At 33.0% G+C, this 22,139-nt stretch overlaps 1 protein-coding gene across 1 annotated transcript in view; it reads right to left on the reverse strand.

The window, feature by feature from the left end:
- Positions 1-22,139, reverse strand: part of LOC116428515 (uncharacterized) — a 92,917-nt gene that overhangs the window by 61,084 nt on the left and 9,694 nt on the right. The window contains exon 2 of the mRNA XM_076371774.1: positions 20,765-20,855. Coding sequence (XP_076227889.1) covers positions 20,765-20,854 — 90 coding nt within the window. The 5' untranslated portion in view covers position 20,855. The remainder of the gene's footprint in view (positions 1-20,764; positions 20,856-22,139) is intronic.

The following is a 22,139-nucleotide window of genomic DNA, read 5'->3' on the forward strand; positions in this document are numbered from 1 at the left end:
TTAAGTTTATAACAAGCATATATTTACAATATAAAATATTATTCCTTACTGCATAGAAAATTACTGACAATAAAGTAAATTTAAAAGCTTTACACATAACCCATAAAACGATAAGTCTTATTATTATCACGTTTGCAGACTTCCCAGTTGAAACAGAACACAAATTTATAGTTCATACATTCAGAAAGACGTTAACATAAAATTTAAATAATTATTCAAGTCCATAGACCAAATCTATTTAACAAAGGAATATATTATACAAAATGATCTGAATCGACTTATGCAATTATTCTAATTCAATTCCATTCTGTACTAGCTTTCTCTTTAAACGTCCTCTAACTTCGATATCAAGCAGAAACTGATACAAGATCAACTGAGGGCACCACGCCCCACACGAGTAACCAATGTAGAGCAAATTCCATTATCCTATAGTAGATAACCTAGAAAAAAAATCGTATATGAAAATCCTTGTAATGTTTCGACGTTTCATCTTTCTCTTACTCCTTAACCCAGTTCAATCTTTTCAGTGAGAAATAGAACATGAATATATGAAAGAAGTCTTCAACACTAGAACTATCGCACCCATCAAAATGACAGATCTCAGTTTTCTTATTTTGTAATTATTTATATCTTGAAAGAATTAAATATTTGAAATGATTTCGAAAATAAATAGTTTTATTTGAATACTATAATATATATGTAAAAAATATACCAAAATGACAGATCTCAGTTTTCCTATTTCGTTACTTTCATCTTAAAAGTGTTAAATATTCGAAATAATTATAAAACCAAATAGTTTCACTTGAATACTACAACGAATATGCGAAGAAATTAAGAAAAAACTTTTGTTACAATTTCTGTTACATATTAATCATATTAACCCCTTCAGACCTGATACATTACAATGTACACTGTTTTACTACTTTCAATATTCGATAAAATATTAAAACTATGACATATATACACCCTACATTTGAACCTATTTCTATCAGCAAACTAGTATACTACCATTTTTCATTCACAACATATGTCATTAATGGTGGTGCATTGAATAAAAATCTTTTATTATCAGATATCCGCACCTAATTTTGTACGAAAATCAGGTCTGAAGGGGTTAAACTCTCAGGTGGTGTAGTGTCAATAAGAAATAGTATATACAGTGATTTTCTTATGTAATCAACATGTGTAAAGGAAAATAAATGATGAAGAAATTTATCGCGATACATCATTATGATACCTTCCGTTCGTAACACATGTACTAACTACACTGTTAGACTCGCTACATTGAATAATGAATTTCGTTGTTAAGAAACCTGATATTCCACTATTAAGCTCGAATATATTACATCGAACAGGAACTCTTGCAAATAATAACGTTGTTACGGGTGTGCAAGGAACACGTTTCTTTTTAGTTCGTTGCTTAAGGCAAATTATAGAGTCACAGAGGCATATGCCCTAAATAGAAAGAAGAAGAAGGAAATTTTATAATTTATTATATTATATCTTGCCTGCAACATTCTTGCAGGAAGTGAAAGGTTATAAATAAGAGACGCGTTCAAGAATTAACAAACCTTTTCGTATTCTGCACCGTTATTACGTAAGGCAGAAAATTATTCGATGGGTAATTACTCAGGTAAATGAACTGAGGAAAATGAAATCTATATTGGATATATAGGATTGTTTAGATCAACGAGTAACAGAATTAACTAGTCAGCTGTTTTTGACGAGTATAATAAATATATAATAGTATATTATAACAATATTAATACATTCCTACTAATAAAACACTAAAGCAAAGTATAATAAACATTCTATAATAATACTATTGCAATAATATTATAATAATATATTATATGTAATAACAATATATAATATCATAAATTTCCAATCTCTGGAAATTCTCTTCAAATCTTCTTCAAAGTGGAAATCGACGAATGTAAAAGTTGAAAAAGTAAAGAAATAAAGGAGAATAATTCAGACATAATAAATATATAATAACATATTACAACGATATTAATATATTCCACATAGCAAAACATTAAAACAGATTCGTATAATAGAAAGTTCGAACAACAAACGTTTCGATAACCGAGGTTCCGCTGCACATAATAACGTGTTGAAACGAACTAATCCACCCTTCGTGGATTACGCGCGAAACTATGTATGTATTTTTACATTCCTGTTATGCTCCAGTTTTTTTCTTGGCAAAGACGTAATCGATCACGGACACGGGCACCCTTCTGATGAGACTGATAAAGACAGTGGGAGTCCCCATAGTAAGAGTAGACGACCTTGCATCGTGCACCTTATTCCGCAAGACGATCCACAGACGTCCACGGATCGATACTCGAGACGCCGCTAATAGCCATTTTAATTATATGCATCCAACGGGATGCCTAATAACGGGATGTTGCGAAGCGTCGTTAACTTCGCAAAAACCGTTCCAGATTAATAACCGAGATTCCAGTTGCATAATCGGCGTGGTCGGTTATCGATAGTGTGTCGCGCCGATGACCAAGGTCCGAACAAATCTTTCCTTGCGCAACAACGCGACGTTGTTCGATGAGCAACCGTTTAGCCGAGCACGAGGAGTCCTTAATCGATAACCAGATTTCCTTCTTTTTCTTTTGTCAAGATTTATATAATGGGAATGATCGTTAGTTGTGAGGTATAAAAGAAGAATCAAACTCTGATCGAAATTTCTTATTGCAGATAAGAGAATTCTTCTGGCATCGACGGTGTGATCGATGCGAAAATAATGATGTACAGTGTGCTTGGAACAATGAATAATTATATGTTCTTTGTTATTGGTTACGTATGTAAGATTCGTGTTTAATTGTTGAATCGTTGAAACATGGTGATTATACGCTGTTGATTGTTGAAAAATATATTACTAAAAATATACTATATATTAAAACGAATAACCGATGACCTGAGTTTTCTGTATAATTTCATTTCTTGATCTTCGCAGGTGATATCTTGATGATTATATTATTCGTAAAATAATTTTAAGCGATTTAATTATTGTGTAAAGACTTTTAAATGAAAAGATTTTCATACATAAAGTAAGACGGAACAATAGAAAACAATATTTGGATGTTAGATTGTTGTGTTAGCACACCGTTTTAATTCCTTCCCACTTTCCTAAGTAAACAGCTGTGTACTTCAGAGTTCACAATATGTAGCAACTTTCGTCATAGAAGATTTCGCGCATAATGTTAATGTGGCTCGTCACGAATCATCATTATAAAGCACGCGCCCCTAATTGTTTGACTTTCATTATTCAAGGACTCAGAGTTAGGTTCTTACGGCTAACAAAGGCTGCTCGGTTTCCGCGTATTTAATTCGTTCGAGAATTCTATAAAGCATCCACATTTTTTTATAAAAACTAACTTAAATATTTGGCAACGAAATTCTTATCCTTGGATTGTGAGCGCATCTAGGAGACGAGGACATGGAATATCTTGCCTTCCCTGTTTAGGTGTTACATAAACACGTAATTACTTTCATAAAAGAATGAAAATATATACTTTTGTAAAGGACAACTCTATTATCTGGGATTAGGAATGAAGGATTTTCTAGGACAAGGCCAAAGTCTCCTGATCTGTTGATCCTTACAACCCAGTTTCTAAGAATCACAGAACGATCCTCTTTTCTATGGAAAACTATTTATATCCAGGGCAAGGATCAATTTATTTTTAGCATTTAAAATGCATTATACAGATAGAAGTAAATATCGTTGGAACTTTTGTGACAACAGAATTTTTTTATTATATTATATATTTATACAAAGTTCTTTGTAAGTGTCATTTATCATTTACTATGATTTTAATTAATTAATCGATTGTTCGATTGAAATTAATTAAAGGTAATAGATAGTTCATCATAGGCAATTAGTTAACATCTACTGTTAATTTATAGAATATATAAAACTCTCGTTCAAGGAATATAAAAATTCAAATTGAAGCAAGGTAGAATATCATCAAAACAAAACATTAAATTTGTACATTTAATAGACAACCCTCTATACAAGCTAGCATAAAAATGAAAAAAACAATTATCTTATAATATCGTATCAAATCTAAATATTATTTACTTTGTTTGAATATAAATTAAACATTATTTTCCCATTATCAATCGTTAACCTTCAAAATAAACATAGACATAGACTAAGTACCAAACTCTTTTCGTTCCATAATAAAGTATTATCACTAGAACTACTGAGTAATTAGAGTGATTTTTCAATAATATCTTAGGAAACTAAAAAAAATGTATTCCTCGAGATTTGAAGCACTTGGTACTGATGTATCATACAAATACACAGGCTGCCTCACAATTTTTCACAAAAGCAACCTCACTGTTTCGATAATTGTAAAATAAGAATTTCCAGATGAATCATTTTCACCGGTCTGTTAGTTTCTGTGTTAACGATGAACTAGTTTCATCAAGTACAGTTGCAAAAGAAATCACAGGACAAAAGGTTAACCCACTTGCATCCCTAAATGTGAAGCTTACTTTATAAATTAGAGATGCTGAACTAAAAGTCCCTCAAGCTTTTGGTTGAAATTAATCTGCTCCGACCAATACAGCCGAGTCACACGTAAACAACTAAAATTAACTGTGAAAAGTGTTCAAAGTTTCCAAGTGTAGACCGTGTTCATTAGGAATGATTTCTCGACGTTTTGCTAGCATTGCAGCTAGCATCATCAGAGGGTTTGAGGACTCACTGACACTGAATCACCTGAATCATCATAATACTGAATCACTGATACGCACTGTATCAGTGTCCTCAAACACCCTGATGATGCCAGCTGCAATGCTAAACGTCAGGAAACAATTCCTAATGGACACGACTTACACCCGGAAACTTTGAGCGCTTATCATAGTATTCCTAGCGGTGAAAGCCTCAAACATAAAGATAATTGTGTGCAAATTATTCCGTTGAATGATGCAAATGAGTAACACGTTGACTGCCACGAAAAATATCAGTGTTTTACTTATCACTTATTCCTTTGAAGCAAAGATAAAATGGGCAATTATTAATTATTTGCTACCACGATTTTTACATTACACTGTTGTCTAGTTATTTGCGCTATTGAACATTTCGATTCGACGTCGGTTGTCTTATGAATTATAATTGTTTTCAAGTCATTTGAAAGCTCCGGTCACCAGTGACCATCATGGCAGCCAGTTAAGATCCTACTGTGAGGCGAAACTTCGAGGAACTTTGTTGCAACGAACTGAACTATCGGGACAACGGATGTTCTGCAGTATTAAAATAGTATGTTCGTCGAATTATAATTGTTTTCAAGTCATTTGAAAGCTCCGGTGACCAGTGACCATCATGGCAGCCAGTTAAGATCCTACTGTGAGGCGAAACTTCGAGGAACTTTGTTGCAACGAACTGAACTATCGGGGCAACGGATGTTCTGCAGTATTAAAATAGTATGCCCGTTGACGAAATGAAAACCGCTGACCTCATCCTGCCGCTTCTGCTTTTCGCGTTGCGATCGGCTTACGCAAAGGCGAGCGAGGAATACGAGATGCCGTAACACGGGAAGCAACGCCTGTAATAGATGTGTAATTTAGATTGAGGATCGTGGATGATGTGCATTAACTTTCAACAAGACCGCCTGATCTTTTCCATCGCTGCTCAAGACTGACCGACCAGCAAACTGTGGTATCTGGATGAACCATTAATATTTCGCGACAAGTTGCCTCACTGTTTACCCAAGAAACCCTCGTCGATGTGGCTGGTTAGTCCCAATGCAAGCGTAAGAGACACTCAAAGTTCGATACATTTGCGAAACCGTCTGCTTTCTACGTTCAGCTAATTCTTCGTGTTGCCAATTATCCGACAGAATTAAGAGCTTCGTTAATTGCGGTTTCATTGCGCACGACTTTCGACGATACGTTACCGTGTAATCTTTTCATTCGAAATCAAACAATTGGGTATATGTGTGCTTTTTGTATGGGTATGCTGCTATTAACTTTCACTTGTCATCGAAAGGTTGATTGGTGTGGTCATCGGGGATCGGTACCGCAAAAATGAAATGATGAAACGCTGGATACTCGGAGAGTGCATATTAGTTTCGAGCACTTTATATCTGTTGTTTATTGAATTGTCTCGATAAATGTCAACTGCGAAGAGTATGTAACGTGTAATATTTATTATTGAGACATTTATGGTAGTTGGGATATGTTTGTCTATCATTTCTCGGATCGAAACAATGTTAAACGTTTTGGGTATTCTTTATATTGAAAACGGAGATGTAAGTCTTTTAATATTCATTTAACACGAATTACAGTTTAATGTTTATTTATGTACTTTTTAATGCTATTTTGGTTCCAAAAATGAACATGGTAATCCATTTTGAAAAACCAGGTTGACCTTGAGAACTATCATTTTCTATATCGAAATAATGTTGAACAGTTTGGGCATTTTTTACAGTAAAAATGGAAATATAAATATCTTAATAAATAAATATATATTCGTTTCAAACCAAGCACACTTCAATGTTTATTTATATACTTCTTAATGCTGTTTTTATATCCAAAAATATACATAGCAATCCATTTTAAAAAATCAGACTAACCTTGATAATTTCAATTACGGAAAATGTAGGGAATAAATCGCGATTCCCACGCATGTCCTTGTAATTGTGTAACTTTCGCCTTATACACTTTTCGTGCAGTTAATAGTTTACAAATGATTTGAAGTTGTCAGGATGAGTGAATCATTCTGCACGTATAAGCGACGAATGAAGTAACCATCACTAAATATTCTTATGTAACAGGCAATTATAAAGGTCAGTTCTGACATTCGCGTATAAGAAGTATCGGCACAAACACGAAAAAAAATCGTGTTGACCGCTTAGCAATGTTAAAGGACCTTGTGGAACATCAAAAGTTAATATCGAAATCAGGAAACTAGGAAACTGGGCGAATGTTCCAGGTAAGTCGTGTTCATATTAATCGTGCCATTTAGATAAAAATACATTACTAACAACATGATTAAAATAATTGAATACACAACCAAATCTGTGTTTGCATAATTTCAATTTTAGGTGGACTATTTTTCTCTTTTTACACAATTTTTTTCATTTAACGCAAATGTTTAAATTCTAATGTGAATTTTCATATGGCTCATTTTATTCATTTTGTTGATTTTTTAAGTTTTGGAATCAATTTCTATCCTTCTATAGGTACAGTAAATATTTTTTAGTGTGCCTATATATATGAATAAGTACATGTATACTTGTAACTATATAAAATTAATTATACAAATTGTATTTAGTATTTGGTCTATTACTTGAGACAAAAAGTGACCCAAAAGTGAAGGATTCTTTCGCCCATTTTGTAGTTCCTGGTACTGAAACTGACTTTCGTACCAAATATTATCTTATAATAATCACATTAATCACCACAAGCCCTTAATTTGACAATTAGTATCTAAAATATACAATATCAAAGATGCCAAAATTTGTCAAGGCTTCGACCCACATTTTTCCGTGCACAAATATTTAACCCTTCGCACTCGAGAGATGATTCTCAGTCATCACCTGATCTGACACAGTAAAACTATAAACTTCAATGTTTAATGTTGAACTTTGTATAACGCCTCAATACATAAAATATCGTAATAAAATAGCTTTGCTCCTCAATGTACTTGTGAGTTCCTTTCGAGTTAGTTTCAAAGATTATCGTCTTTGCCTCGTCAAAATATATTAAATGTTTCTAGTGAGAAACTTCCGAGTGTAAAGAGATAAATCATTCTAAACAAGTATCTACCGATTACTACCTCATCATACAATTAAACATTTCCCCATGTAATCTTACATGACTCGTGAGAACCAGCATTCCTAATTATTTTGCCTTCACCCTTATTGGCTGACGACTGGTTGCTGCATCATTGCGGAGAAGCGTCATTCTGAGAGCACTGAAGTACATTATCTATTACATCAGCACGAACACCTGTATGATTGGCCACTGTATGCTGTACAGTTTATCTTGATACAAGTCAACTTTGACAAAACGTTTTATTCATCCTCCGTAAGACCTCTCCGAGCACGTGCGAGAGGGAGCATGGGAACGTAAATGATACACTTGGACAACCCATGCTCCGGGTCTCTGTGGAAAGTATTATAGAAGGGCTCACTTCCTTCGCCTTTCATTCTGCCTCCCACACGTGCCCCTCTTTTTTGAAGACTGCATTATTACCAGCTCACAGCTACGGAATGGATAACCCTAAACATTAAGTCTACCGGAAAGTTCCGTTCGCTTTTCAATGAACAGAAAATAATAAATTTTCAATACATTTGTTAACTCTTTGCAGTTGAACGTCGCAACGGCGACTGCAAGCTGCGATATCTAGAATCGAAAACTGCAAATGAATAATTTCATTATTCAACTAACAAGAGACTGACATGTTTTGTTTCTTTTAGTATTTCAAACTCCGTTGCAACTCAGTTTCTTATGAAAATACATGTTAGAAGTTTAACACTAAAATTACCGAGCAATAGGAGTGACTTATTTCGAAGTTTTTATAAAAATTGGAACAATATATTCCTTGAGATTTTATGAGTTCCTTATTGTCATATTTGTACAAGTATACAAGTTTATTTTACAATTTTTCGCGAAAGCCTTGTCATCATTTAAATATTTGCGAACTAAGCATTATAAAATAGGTCAATTTCACTCGTCTGGTAGTTCTAGTGTTAAGACAGTCTCATCCACAAAGGGTGAATAGAAAATTGTCGACCTTTACGGTTAATATTTACTGAACAATATAATTTCCGCTGTTATTAATGACCTCTTCCCAAGCTGATGGTATTTTGTAGATTCTATTTCTATAAAATGTCTCGTCTTTGGAAACTTGCGATGACATTATCAGACAGAACTTTTAGGTAAACCGGATAATAGGGTAGTATTCAATGAACACATTTACAGAAATGAAACCTGCTTAGGTATGTTTTTGCTACATTATTTTGATTTACATCTCAAAGTATTTCACCAAAATTTTCTGAAAGGAAACTCTTTCGTTTTATTTTGACTATTTCCCACTGATAGAAAATATACTGAATTGAGGGTTAAAAAGAAACGAGATTATGTAAGAATATTATATATATTTTTATGCTGTCGCATACATCAATTAGAAGTGTATACTGTAGCAAAGCAAATCATTTAGACATTAAATACAGAGTATGTCATAATAAATCATTATGTACCTAAACGTGTCATGGTTAAAAGAGTGTTATGAGGATGATTTATTCTAATATAGAGTGGGTAGTTACTGACATGTGAACCAAAACGTCTTCAACAGACTCTGAAACATTGATAAACATGTACTAGGAAATCATTTGCAATAATTTCTTCAAATAATTTATAAAATGCTGCAATACTCTACCACGAATAAAAAAATATTTAAATCTTGTAAAGGAGATGATTCTCAACCTATATTCATGTGACATCTTTTCATCCTTATATAGAATAGAATACCAAAGTTCAGATAACTATTTTTGCGTTAGTAGCTAGTTGATCAGGCATCTATATTTATTAACAGTTTATCATCTATGATAAGTGGTTATTCGTACTTCATAATTTATCTTATAATTTAAAACTAAACAGTCGTGATGTGACATTCAGTTCGTCTAATTATCGCGGAATCTGATAAACGTTTATTTATAATTTACCTAATTACAAAATTTAATTTATTTTCGAATTCCCTCTCATTAGACGAAGTAAGTCGAGTAAAAAATAAAAAGTTTACGTTCGCTTACGTTGATTATCTACATATATGTATGCACCATGCCGTTCGTAAATACCTGGACACCTGGTTGCTCGCTAGAAAATGTGAACTGCGATATAGATCTGGGTTTATGAAGCAATATTAACGCTATTGCGTCTTCGTGCAAGATCGTGACTGCAAACTGAATCTGTAAACTAATCTCTAACTTGTGCGTCGAATATTTTTTTTAACGTTACTCTGGAGGAAACAGGAAATTATAATGAGCACGAAATTACGTAATATTCCTTGGCTTAGAATTAGACCAACCTTAATACGATCAAAAAAATGGCAATGGCAATCAAGTAAAACAATTGACAGTAGATAATTGACAATGAGTAGAGAGCGTGAAACGATTTTTACTTTTTATAAAAAAGTGCAAGAGTGTATTTGTCAAGAATTACTATTAAAATATTAAGCTTGTTCAAAAATTCTCGTATTAATTACCATTCTATAATGATCAAACTTTTAAAATTACTTCAACTGTGCAGTTAAAAATCAACATTCAATTTTCTTTGTTAAATAGCGTGAGTTCCCTGTACTAAAAAAGGAAGTAGTAACAAGCGTTTACCATTTTCAACAGTCGGACAAGAGAAAAGAAGCTCAATCTGACGCATCTCTTAATGTCCCACATTTCGCAACGAATGACACTATATTCGCTGTTAATGAGGTATCTGGAAAGATTCGAAATTTATTTTTAACTATAAGAAAGTCGGTCATTGATCGTTTCTGCTTGGTTGAATTCACTAAATACCACAAAATCATCAAGTGGATAGTTTCACATTGAAAAAGACTAAACGAAATAGGTCAAACGTTTTGACATTTAAATGCATCTACAGATTGTGCAGATAATTAACAGGATTGTATTCGCATTATACTTTCTGCTGATCAAATTTGCCTTCAATATAAATTCTCTTATTCTTCTGCAAGGATTATAATAGTATTTGGAGTTGATACAAACGTTCTGACGTTTTCTTATAAGAAATAAGAAGAGGAGTTCTCAACTGTTCGCTGGCTAAACGAGAACTAAGTAAAAACGAAGAAAAAGTTGTCCTTTGTACACGTTACAACAATTTGAAAACAAATGTTGTTTGTTTCGAAGAAAAACATATTTTTATTAACAACGTACAAGAAATGGCAAAATTTTGTACATCATACAATATATTGATTGAGTTTGTATATTACCAAATCAGGTTATTCAGTAATTTCTTTGAGAAGTATTTGTATTCTTGAAGTTAATTTTTAATTATTGTAAAAATAGAAATTAGGAATGCGTCATTTTTACCTGTCTAGTATTATCAGTATTAAATAAATCACGACCTATGATATTTCTTATAAGACAACTTTACTAATTCGAAGGTTTCAAGTAATCAGAAACTTTGTAGATTCTTGAAGAACCTTGATAAAAGTAGTAAACAATTGTATAATGCTTGTATCAAGGATCTTCACAAACTTGCAAACTATCAAAGAATTTGAAAGGCGTTCAAGTACTGACTCGTATCAAATTCATTACCAGAATAATTACTTGTGAAGACAGTGTGACTCGACCGAGTTATTGTTTCTTTTCATGAGCATCGGTAAAGCTCTTACGCAACAGTAGACACCGTATCAAAATATAGAACCGATTATCCTGCAGAATATAATCACCGGAATAGTCGAACACCATGCAACGGGTGAGTCAAACAGAATCAAACAACCCTGATATATACAAACATGTTTAATAAAGTAAAGACAAATGATGTATAGAAAATAATTGCATAAAATGTTTCTCAATTAGTTAACAACTAATGATTGTAATTTATTTCAAAGTCCTAAATTTATTACTGATACTATAGAGACTTTTATAGAACCTCATCTGAAATTTAATTAAAAGAAACCAGAAAATTGAAGAATACAAAATTGATATTATAAATCGTGCAAATTTGATTAGCAGCAATATAAAAATTTATTAACAGACATATGTCCACATTGCTCAGTCCTATAATTAATAATAATTCATAATTCGAGATCCATAATACTTTTAAAAACCAGGAAAAATAGATTCGTTAGCTAACGAAGCGAATAACAAATCCGATTTGTGAAGAAAATTCAGTTCGCAAAGAAATCCATCTTCCCTATGATACACTCTATATCTGTCAACAAGATTTATCAACAAATTATAGAATTACATCTATAAACATTATCAAATAATTCCTCCTACAAAATTGAATATTCACATTCAACAAAACGGAAACGAAACTCGTAAATCAACTTAAAGATAACCACCATTGCTCCGTCATATTACACCAAAGTATTCCAAACAAAGAAACTCAAATAATTTCAGTTACGCATTTTCATAAATAACCTAAATTATTCCTTCGCATACTTCTACAAACGCCTCTCTGAGCTGTTATAATTTAAAACTCGAGATTGATGAACATCGAACGAACTTAACGAAATTACTGTCGCGTTTCTTCGAGTTTATTACGTTTTAATGGTAGTATTCAATAACATGCATAATCGTGTCCGGTTGAACCGTCGACCCTATTTGTGTCCTGTCCCGCACCCAGCTACGATTCCATCAAGAGACACCAGCAGTTCCCCGTCGTCAGTCATCGGAAAATATCTAGGCTGGAAAAGCGTAATGTTTATGGCCACCCGTTGGATTATTCGTTACGCGAGACCGACGCACGACTAGGCGTGGTCCACGCAGTACCTGCAGTCTCTTTCCTTCTTCCTTTCTTTCCTTTCGCGTCCGCTTCTCTCTGCGTCACTCGACTATCTATCTACTATCAAGACACTTGAAAATACGATACACTTGTGGACTGGGTTAAAAGTAAAGGCGAGTCTACGCTTATTAAACGAGTGCACCGTGGAGTACCGATTTCGTACTTCGTGTGGTGTATATGGAAGGCCAGATCGTATAGCCGAATAAAAGTTCGATACTTGTGGGAACTTTCCCATTTGAATTGAAAATTGGATTCGACTGGAACATTACGAAGGAATTTATGTGCGAGCTTAAAGAACTTCGATATCGAATTTTACTGTATGTTCACAGGTAATCGAGAAAATTACTAGTATGAACTCTTTAAATGTTTATAGAGGCACGTAATGCTGCAATGATGCAACTGTTTCAGTAGTAGATTCGGGAGATTGATGTTGCTTCTAATGAAGGTACTAAGTGGCACGTTTCAAAATACAGTTGAAATTAGTTTTTGCATTTAGATTTAACGAGACGAGGTAGGAGGAAATATCTATTGGTAAATTAATTTTGTAATTGTTGTAAAAGTCGAAAAGATAATAGAGAAGAATTGGTTGAAGTTGGGAAATAATTTTAAGTTGAAACTTGGAAAGTTGTTTTTGGACTAGTAAAACAGCTGTTCGTATGAAACGTATGTAATGTGTCATTCGTGACGTTCTTTGGTAGCGCAATTTTGTCGGTAAGAAAACCCTTGTCTGTGACTGCACACCATGTTAGGCATTGCTCAAATAAAATTTCATTTAATAAAATTAGAATAATAATAACGAATAAATTAATTAATTTATAACAATGAATTAAATATTATTCGGTTATTTATTGTTCAAGTTATGCACACTTACAAATTCGATTGGCAATAAAGCAATATCATCAACGTTTCTCGTATTATTACGTGCAGCGTTGAGCAAAAGCTATTCAAAATAACGAATAAGAAATGACGAATAAATTCAGTTTATTTATTATTTATGAATGATGAGTACGTTAATTATTCATTATTCACAAATAATAAATTGAATTTATACGTCATTATTTATACATTCTTGCGAATAACTTTTCTGCACACGGATGTGCGATATACTTTGTCGCGCATTATCGTTTGGATCCGCGTGCTTTCTCTGTCGCACGCGTTCAACGAGAAATTACGGAGAACGAATATCGCATTTCATCGAGTTTGACTCGCGAGCCGAGCGCGTGCGAGTGAAAGCATAGACACGTATGAGATAAAGTGTCTCGTTCACTAGGTACTATCTTTCTATATTTTCGGGCGTAACGTAGCGGAAAGTCACTGGCCAAGCAGGACGAAGATGAAACTGCTACCAGCAACTCCATAACGTCTCGTTGGATCTCAGGAGTCATGCGACGTTACAGAGAAAACTTCTGTGCTGAATTCAATCACACAATTTAGATAATAGAATGAAATGTTTTACGTAAAAATAGTCAGTACCAGGAAAACAAAATTTTACGCATAAGAATAATGACAATTTCTTAATAAATAAAATCACTAAATAAATATTATATATAGTAAAAGTATACATAGTTTTTCAACTTGCAGTCTTCGATAAAGACACTTTTCCCTCATTTATCAATTTCTCTAGTATTTTTTTATTTTTCACAAGAATTTTCAATTAAGAATGTCAAGAAAAATTTCTTGACATGAGTCTCTGTAGCTGCAATATGTCAAATATTTTTGAGAAATTTCACGTGCGATTAAATGAGACAAATACAACAATGTCTTATTATAGAATTTCCCTTTTAGACAAGAGAACGGAATAGAATATTGTAGAAATTTTCAGATTAATTTTCCGATTATCAATTTTCAGATTATCAGTTTTCAGATTAATTTTCAGATCGTCAATTTTCAGATCATCAATTTTCAGATTATCGATATTCAGATTAGCAATTTTCAGATTGTCAGTTTCCAGATCAATTTTCAGATTATCAATTGCCAGACTGCCAATTTTCAGAATATCAATTTTCACATTAATTTTCAAGTCATCAATTTTCTGATTAACGTCGCCAAGAACACTCGCAACCTTGCTGCCCGCCTGTGTACCCTTTATTTTGAAATGCTCCAGGAACTGCCGTGTCCTTTCCCCGTCGGACGGGAAACACCTGAGCCACGCGCGACAGAAATGCATCTGGCGTAACATTCGATTCCTGTTACTTCTATTTACGATTAAAACTTTCCAATCGTCGACACGTGGCTAGACTCGCCGCTTATGACTTGCAGAATATGAAAGGATCCGCGCCGGCATTTTTACACAAACGAACACGTTTTGATAACCTTTGCGTCGGATGAACCGTTCCAGCACGTTCGAGATGCTCATCCTGATTTTATTACCGATACCATCGAGAAATCGATTCGCCAGCTGGACACTGTCCATCGCTATCCCCTCTCGGCGATATTTTCTCTTCGATCAATTTTCGACCCAGTACAAACTTCTATCTATCCATTCTGATGACAACAACAAACGTTTTTTGACTCCAATGAAATGTAACAATAATTTTCGAAGCTACTGAAGATAAGCTTTTATTTTGAAACATTATCATTTTAAGAAATCAAAATTCATAACTATTCATAAATAAATTTATACATTTTTAATGAACATTTCGAATTTATTATCGCTTTTGACAAGTATAGTTAATATTCCATAGTTTAAATGTTACACAATATCAACTTATATAAATGTATCCGTAATAATTCGAGTTGACTGAAAATAGATTTCCTAGGTATAAATATATGTCTTTGAATTATTACATTTCTATTTTTAGCCATATTGATTTATTGTCTTTGTATATTATTCAAGTTTATATAATAGATTTTGGATAATAGAGTATGCCAAACTTTTATTATTTCTTTTATGGAAACTATGGTTACAATTGTATACTTGTCAAGTCACTTTTAACATCAGATTGCAACACAGAGTTCTTTTGTAATTCATTCACAATATCATAAAAGCAAAAACTTCACTCCCAGATTCCAACGAGTGTCGAAATATCCATGGAATCATAATGCGTGTGCCAATACAAGCTACAATTGTGTAAAAAATGTTGCAGAATCATTAATGAAATAATTCACGTTCAGGATAAAAGGATTGTATTAATATCTTTAACTTTTAAATAAAAATTTGCAACTCCATAAAATTTCGTGCATGATACAGAAAATCTTGATACAACTACACCTATTACGCACTACTTCGAATACCACAAATTAACACTGAAACTACCGAACGTTTAAAATACGTAATCCTTATAAAAACTGTAACAATATATTGTTATCGATATCTTCATATATTCCTCTTCTTCTTCTTTCCTTATTTAACACTAGATTTACGGACATTTATTGTACAGTTTGTTCTATTGTTCTTAGAAAAATTGTCATTCGTTCGTTTAAATTCCGAAAATTAGAAGTTTAAACGTAGACGATGAGGATTCATATTAACGTACCTGCATTAATCAAACTCGACACAAACATTTAGCAAATAACGTTTATAAAATCCAATATGAGTCGAATTGATTCGTTCCGTAAATCTAGTGTTAACGTCGCCTAACCTAACACTTTTAACACAACAATAATTACGCCATTTTTCGAGCGCAGTATTCCTAACGTTAAAAACACGAGTTCAACGTCTGCAACAAAACGTCCATCGAAATTCATATTAACAGACGCGTATTAAGTAATGGTAACAGAAAGGAATTTCAGCAGAACACGAATGGTAATACATTTCCATTATAATTGCTAGCGACCGTTCCACCGCAGCCAAATGGAAATCGCGGTAGACACAAGTTGGTGGATTATGTAGGTATAATATTGTAGTTGCTTTGTAAGCTGAAATAGTACTACTTTCTACATTCTCTTTACAATCATCGCACGAACGTTCCGTTCCGAATGAAATTTCTGTTAACAAACTGCGATAAGAGAAGCTGCGATGATCAAATTAACGAAGTATTTCGAATGCAAAAGTAAAACCTTCTCGAGCATGAGACGCCGGAGCGAATCAAGATGACTAAGTACCGTTATTAATCAGTGGGATAGTGAATCGCAACGATGCCTCGGTGAATAAATATAAATAACCACAAAATGACTAACGAGTAGGTATTTAATCGTGTCGATTTCAACGGCAAACGAAAAAAATCGCAGCATCGTTAAGTCTAATTTCATGGAAAGTTGTTTTAACGGATCGAAACACTTTCTATGGAGAAATGGACGATGAACGCTGCGTTCCTGTCCCTCACGTGTATGGCATTTCTTTCTTCTGTTACCATTAGTTTTTTTCGCTTGCCTTTCATCTACCGACGTGCATGGCGATTTTTTACGTTTTGTTTCATCAGGGAACAGTGAATTAAGCGATATAGAACGATCTAAGGGTTTCCAACTTACGTCTTGTGGAACTCTAGAGTTTCGCTGGTGAAAGCTGAGGTCTCACGATGAAATTAGTTTATAAATTTATAACAAGCTCAAGTGTTTGCAAAATATTTCTACTAGCGAAGGCTGCGACTTTATTCTTATTTTGTGTGAAGTTGAGAATCACTGGTCGAGTGAATACTGATCATTTCAGGACAGAATCGAACCACGCGAAGATACGCCAGTGATCTTTGCTGGATTATATACCAGTCATTTAACCTTTTCAAAAGTGATCGATGCGTTCTAAGTTCATTTTTATGAAACCTTTCACAGTTTTTGTTCGGAACTGTAACTGCTTATTCGTCTTTTCAGTTTCGATGTCTGCCTGTCAGCGTGCAGGAAGTTACGTACTTGAATGTTCGGTTTATATAACGATAGAATGTATAACGGAGATGAACTTTGTGAGAGAGGTTAGATAAAAAAATATTGATCATATTTGCAGAATAACAATGTAATAATTTAATAAAGTCATTTATTTTGAACATTGTAACAGTCAGATACTGTAACATCTATGTCTCGTATTGTTTAATATACTGTTTAATATATTTTAATATATTTCAATATATTTTAACACATTTTTATATTTTTTTATATGCTTTAATATACTTTTATATATCTTTAAATATTTTTCTTTACTTTTATATACTTTTATATATCTTTAAATATTTTTCTTTACTTTCATATACTTCTCTATAATTTTATATATGTTCATATATCTTCATATACCTCTAAATATTTTTAAATATTTTAGTATATTTTTATACATTCTTTATTCACTGTCCTGTTTCACTCACCCCATTATTTACATGCTAACGTGACCTGATTTAACACTGTTTCACTTAACTCCTGGTTTTTTTGGAATGTGTCCCCCACGTTTAACGGGGTCTTACTGTACTTTTGTACCCAAACATCCGCCAATACTTTACTTATAGAACATCTATTATTAGAATTCTCGATATCCAAGCTTCATTAATACGTGCGCTGTCCACTCTTTGAGCACAGTGCCTCCCTACAGTTTCGCAAAATAACAAGTCTCACAATATATATTTCAGAATATACATATTTCGATGAATTATTAAATTCATAGAAAACGAAAGTTATATTCAGTTCCGCAACAACTTACAAATACACTTGCACACGATTTTCTTGGACAATATTCAATTTTCCAAGCGAGTGCCATTTATTTCACTTCTTAGAAAGCCAAGGTCTATGATCTTCAACCATTGCCTCTTTCTTTAACTAATTTAACATCAGAGTAATTTTTCTTTTAAAACCTTTTCGGACATCTAATCTCATTACACGGAAGAAATAAATATAATTATTGCATGCACAATTAACCAGTTAGCTATTGCGACCTCTTTGAAAAGTGTGTACCTTATTCTGATATGTATACGTGTTCATATCTAAAAATAATTTGTTCAAAAATTTTCATTTAAATAATATATATAACCTTAGTTCTTTCGAAAATGAATATTCCCTTAACACGTTCAGTGCTACGTGTATTTACCACATAGTACAGCCCAATATTTTTAAGAAAATATTTTTAGGAGATACATGGTCACGGATAGCGGTGTACGTTACAAAGCAGCGAAAACATAAAGAAACTATATCAAAATATACAAAGATTACCAAAAACTTGAATATTGCTTAATATTTCATTCAAAAAATCAATACAGTTCATAAACAAAATATAAGTGACAACACCATGGCACGGAACGTGTTAACACGTTCGTTACCAGCGCTTATTTCGGTGACAGTCTCCGCAATTGTATCTTCTTCAATCCAATAAATCTAAACAAAACATTAGAAAAATGAAACTGAAACGAGTCATTGAGTTCCTAAATATAATGTCGTAGTTTATAATTTCTAATAACAATATCTATAAGATTCATTTCATTTTCATTATGTAAAATATAGGATTACGGCCGTCACTAATATGTGACACTGGTAGCGAACATGTTAACCAATTACATGTTTTCGGGCAAGTATACTCGACACAACAAAGAAATGACGAGATTTTGCATTGTGGCGGGTATACTCGTCAAAAGCAGCTAATTGGTTAAAAGAAATATCTGTCTTGATAGCGTCTATGTCGGAAATTCAGATAAATCAATAATACAGGTTGCGATGCGACTTAACGACAGGAAACGACAAGTGGCATCAACGTTTTCGATTATTAAATCAGTATAAATTTCCCTCGCGAAGTAGCATTAACACTACGGGCCACCTGTAGGAACCACATCCTTCCTCGATCGTTAATTAAGCGTATACATCTTCGATTGCAAAAGCAATTGGAATTATAAGGATTAATTCGTTCCACTGAGTCGACAGCCTTCGTAAAAGAGGAAGAAAAAGAGACGCTTGCGCCCCGCTACTTAGACACAACGAAGTATCCTTGACACGTAATTGATGCACTCTTAAATTGGTACTTCGTACGAAGAATAGAGTCAAGATTTCGTCGCTGGTGTTCTCGATCATGTATTATAAGAAACCGTAAAATTGGCTACTTGAGTTGGAGAAACTTCGTGGTATGGTTCACGTTGTTATTAGTTGTCATTAGCTTGTAGACTCTTGACAGTAAATGTGCAGGTTGGATTCTTTGTGGAAACAGAGATAGGTAATTTGACCCTCTGATGCGTGAATTCAAAAAACAATTTAAATAAATCAATTCCAATAGAAAAAAATTATTTTTTTTAAATATATAGCTGTTATTCTAGTTGAATATTTGTGTGGTGATGAAATTAGTAAGAAAATATTAATAAACTATGTTGTTTCAAATTTATTTTATATATATACAGGTACAAAAACAGTGTTTAAACTATAGGACATTTGAAATTAAGTTTTTCATTGAGAACGTAATTCAACAGAGGGTTAATGTTACTCGCTACTAACATCGACAACTTCTAAAAAGCAGATTTCGTATCAGTGAATTTGTAAAGGTTGTTTATTTTATTTGTACTTCAATTTTATAGTAAGCTTCATTAATTATACAAATTTGATGGGCTAGTGAATATATTTATTTGCCCGATAGTAATTATTTAGAACGTCTATAAAATAGTAGATTTCGACGAATTGAGTTTACTGTAACTGTAAGAACGAAGAATTAAAGCGATTAGTGTAATAAAACGTGTTTCTTTTCCGGTTCCTGTGTGTGCAACTTGCAATACAGTTGCGTGCACATAAACACTGAATAATGGAGTAAGAAAGCGTATTATCGTTTTTCGAATCTTTAATTATTATTACAGTAATGCATAATTTCATACGATATTCTGCAGTGATTAGGTTAAAAAAAGACGGTAGTTTATTAAACGTACGTTCCAAAAAAACCAGACGTTAAATGAAACAGCGTTAAACGAGGCCCCCTTAACGAGTAAAAAATGTAGCATTGTTCTTTTGTTTCATTGTATAACATGAGTATATATTGTGAGTATACAGTATTCAAATAATCAAATTCTCCTTTCATTACAGCATTTCAAATTATTTTGAAAATGTTTAGTAAATATAATTCACCTGAGATAAATATCACGCCATAAAAGTATCCTTGATATTCAACAAACAGCTCAATCTTTTAATTAGGTATTAAATTTGTACGATAAAATAAATTAATCAATTAATTTTTTATGAGAATATTAAATGAGATGTATAAATAAAATCATTATTGAGTTGTGCAATAAAAATTGACAATTATAACAGTGATGCAAACTATACACTGGTTACCTAGAATTACCAAAAAAGCATTCTTAATTAATCAAGTTGTAGATTATTTTTTGTTCTTCCCTGAATTCCATAAATTCTACGAATTGATAGGTTGTTTTCTTTTACGAGAACTGTCACTTACCTGAGTACTTCGTTCTCGAAGACCTTCGGTTGTGACGAAAAGCAGCACCACCAATGCCACCACCGTGCACCACGAAAATCTCCGCACCATTCTGCGCAAAAGTAATACACATTAATCAATGAAACAAAGGTACTGATAATAAGAAGAAAATATTGGCGATTCAGAACAAAAATTTACTATTAAATATATACATTTATTGCATATATATATATATTCGTTTTTATTTTACTATACTGTAATTAAGCGATCAATTTTCTAAAACATTTTAATTTTAATTTTAATTTTACGTTAAAGTACTTAAAAACATTTAATCTGTATTAAAACAAATTATAGAGAAAACAATTTTTAAAGAAATACTGTTATTTGACTTCAAGCAGTTTGTCATTAAAATTTTCATCTTTTATTAATACAATAGAAACATAAATCAAAAAATCACTTCAACGAATGCAACCTCTTAATTACCCTCTGTAATAACACATAAAAATATCCGGCATTTGTAAATACAGCATTTTCCTTTTGTCTTATATCGAACATTCATTCCTCAACTAAGCTACATTCAAATGCTCCATTTTAATTTAATTTCAGAATCGAAAGAATTTTCTACACACATCGAGCACGGTCGTCCAGAAAAATTCTATCGAAGGACACCTTTTGAAATTTTAACATCTTGACATTTCAACTGTTTTCTGAAGAACAGAAAATATCAAAAGTTCAATTGAGAAAAAATGACGGAACTAAAAAACTAATTTTAAGTTAAAAGTTGTAAAATTGCTTTATGACAGCATCGGCAGAGATAGTGTGAATTACTTCCATTTCGAACACACGGTATGCAGAGGCGAATAATATATGCGCGTGCGAAAGTCGAACACTGCCTTCGAGATTTAAATTTACTTTTACTCTTGTAATTCGTGGTCCGTTAACAGTGTCGAAGATTCCTGGACGAGAACGCTGAGCGCACGGTAACGCTTATGAGATCATACTTTCGCTGGTGGAACTGCTTAACAATGTAATTAAAGCCTTGTAATTTCCGCGCCGGAGAACAGAAAATCCTTCGCGAAATTGTCTTAGATATTTAATTACCCAGCCGGCATTGTTTTATTCGAACGAGTTATTTTTACGTCATCAAGGATGAATACGGAATTATCCCCTTTGCCTCTATATCAAAAAGATCGATCGAACCTTATTTTTATCTTACTATGTTGTGTCGCCGCGCTTACGTCCCTCTCTCGTAACGAGTAAAAATAACAAGACCTAATACTGTCGTTTAATAATAACACGATCGTTCAACGTTGTTCCTCGTCGCGCCTCGCGGATTATAATTCAGCTGGTAATTGATGTAGCATGTACATGGAAGCGTAACCTGTTGTTTTAAGCT

The sequence above is a fragment of the Nomia melanderi genome, chromosome 1, assembly GCF_051020985.1.
Source record: "Nomia melanderi isolate GNS246 chromosome 1, iyNomMela1, whole genome shotgun sequence".
NCBI classification, from domain to species: Eukaryota; Metazoa; Arthropoda; class Insecta; order Hymenoptera; family Halictidae; genus Nomia; species Nomia melanderi.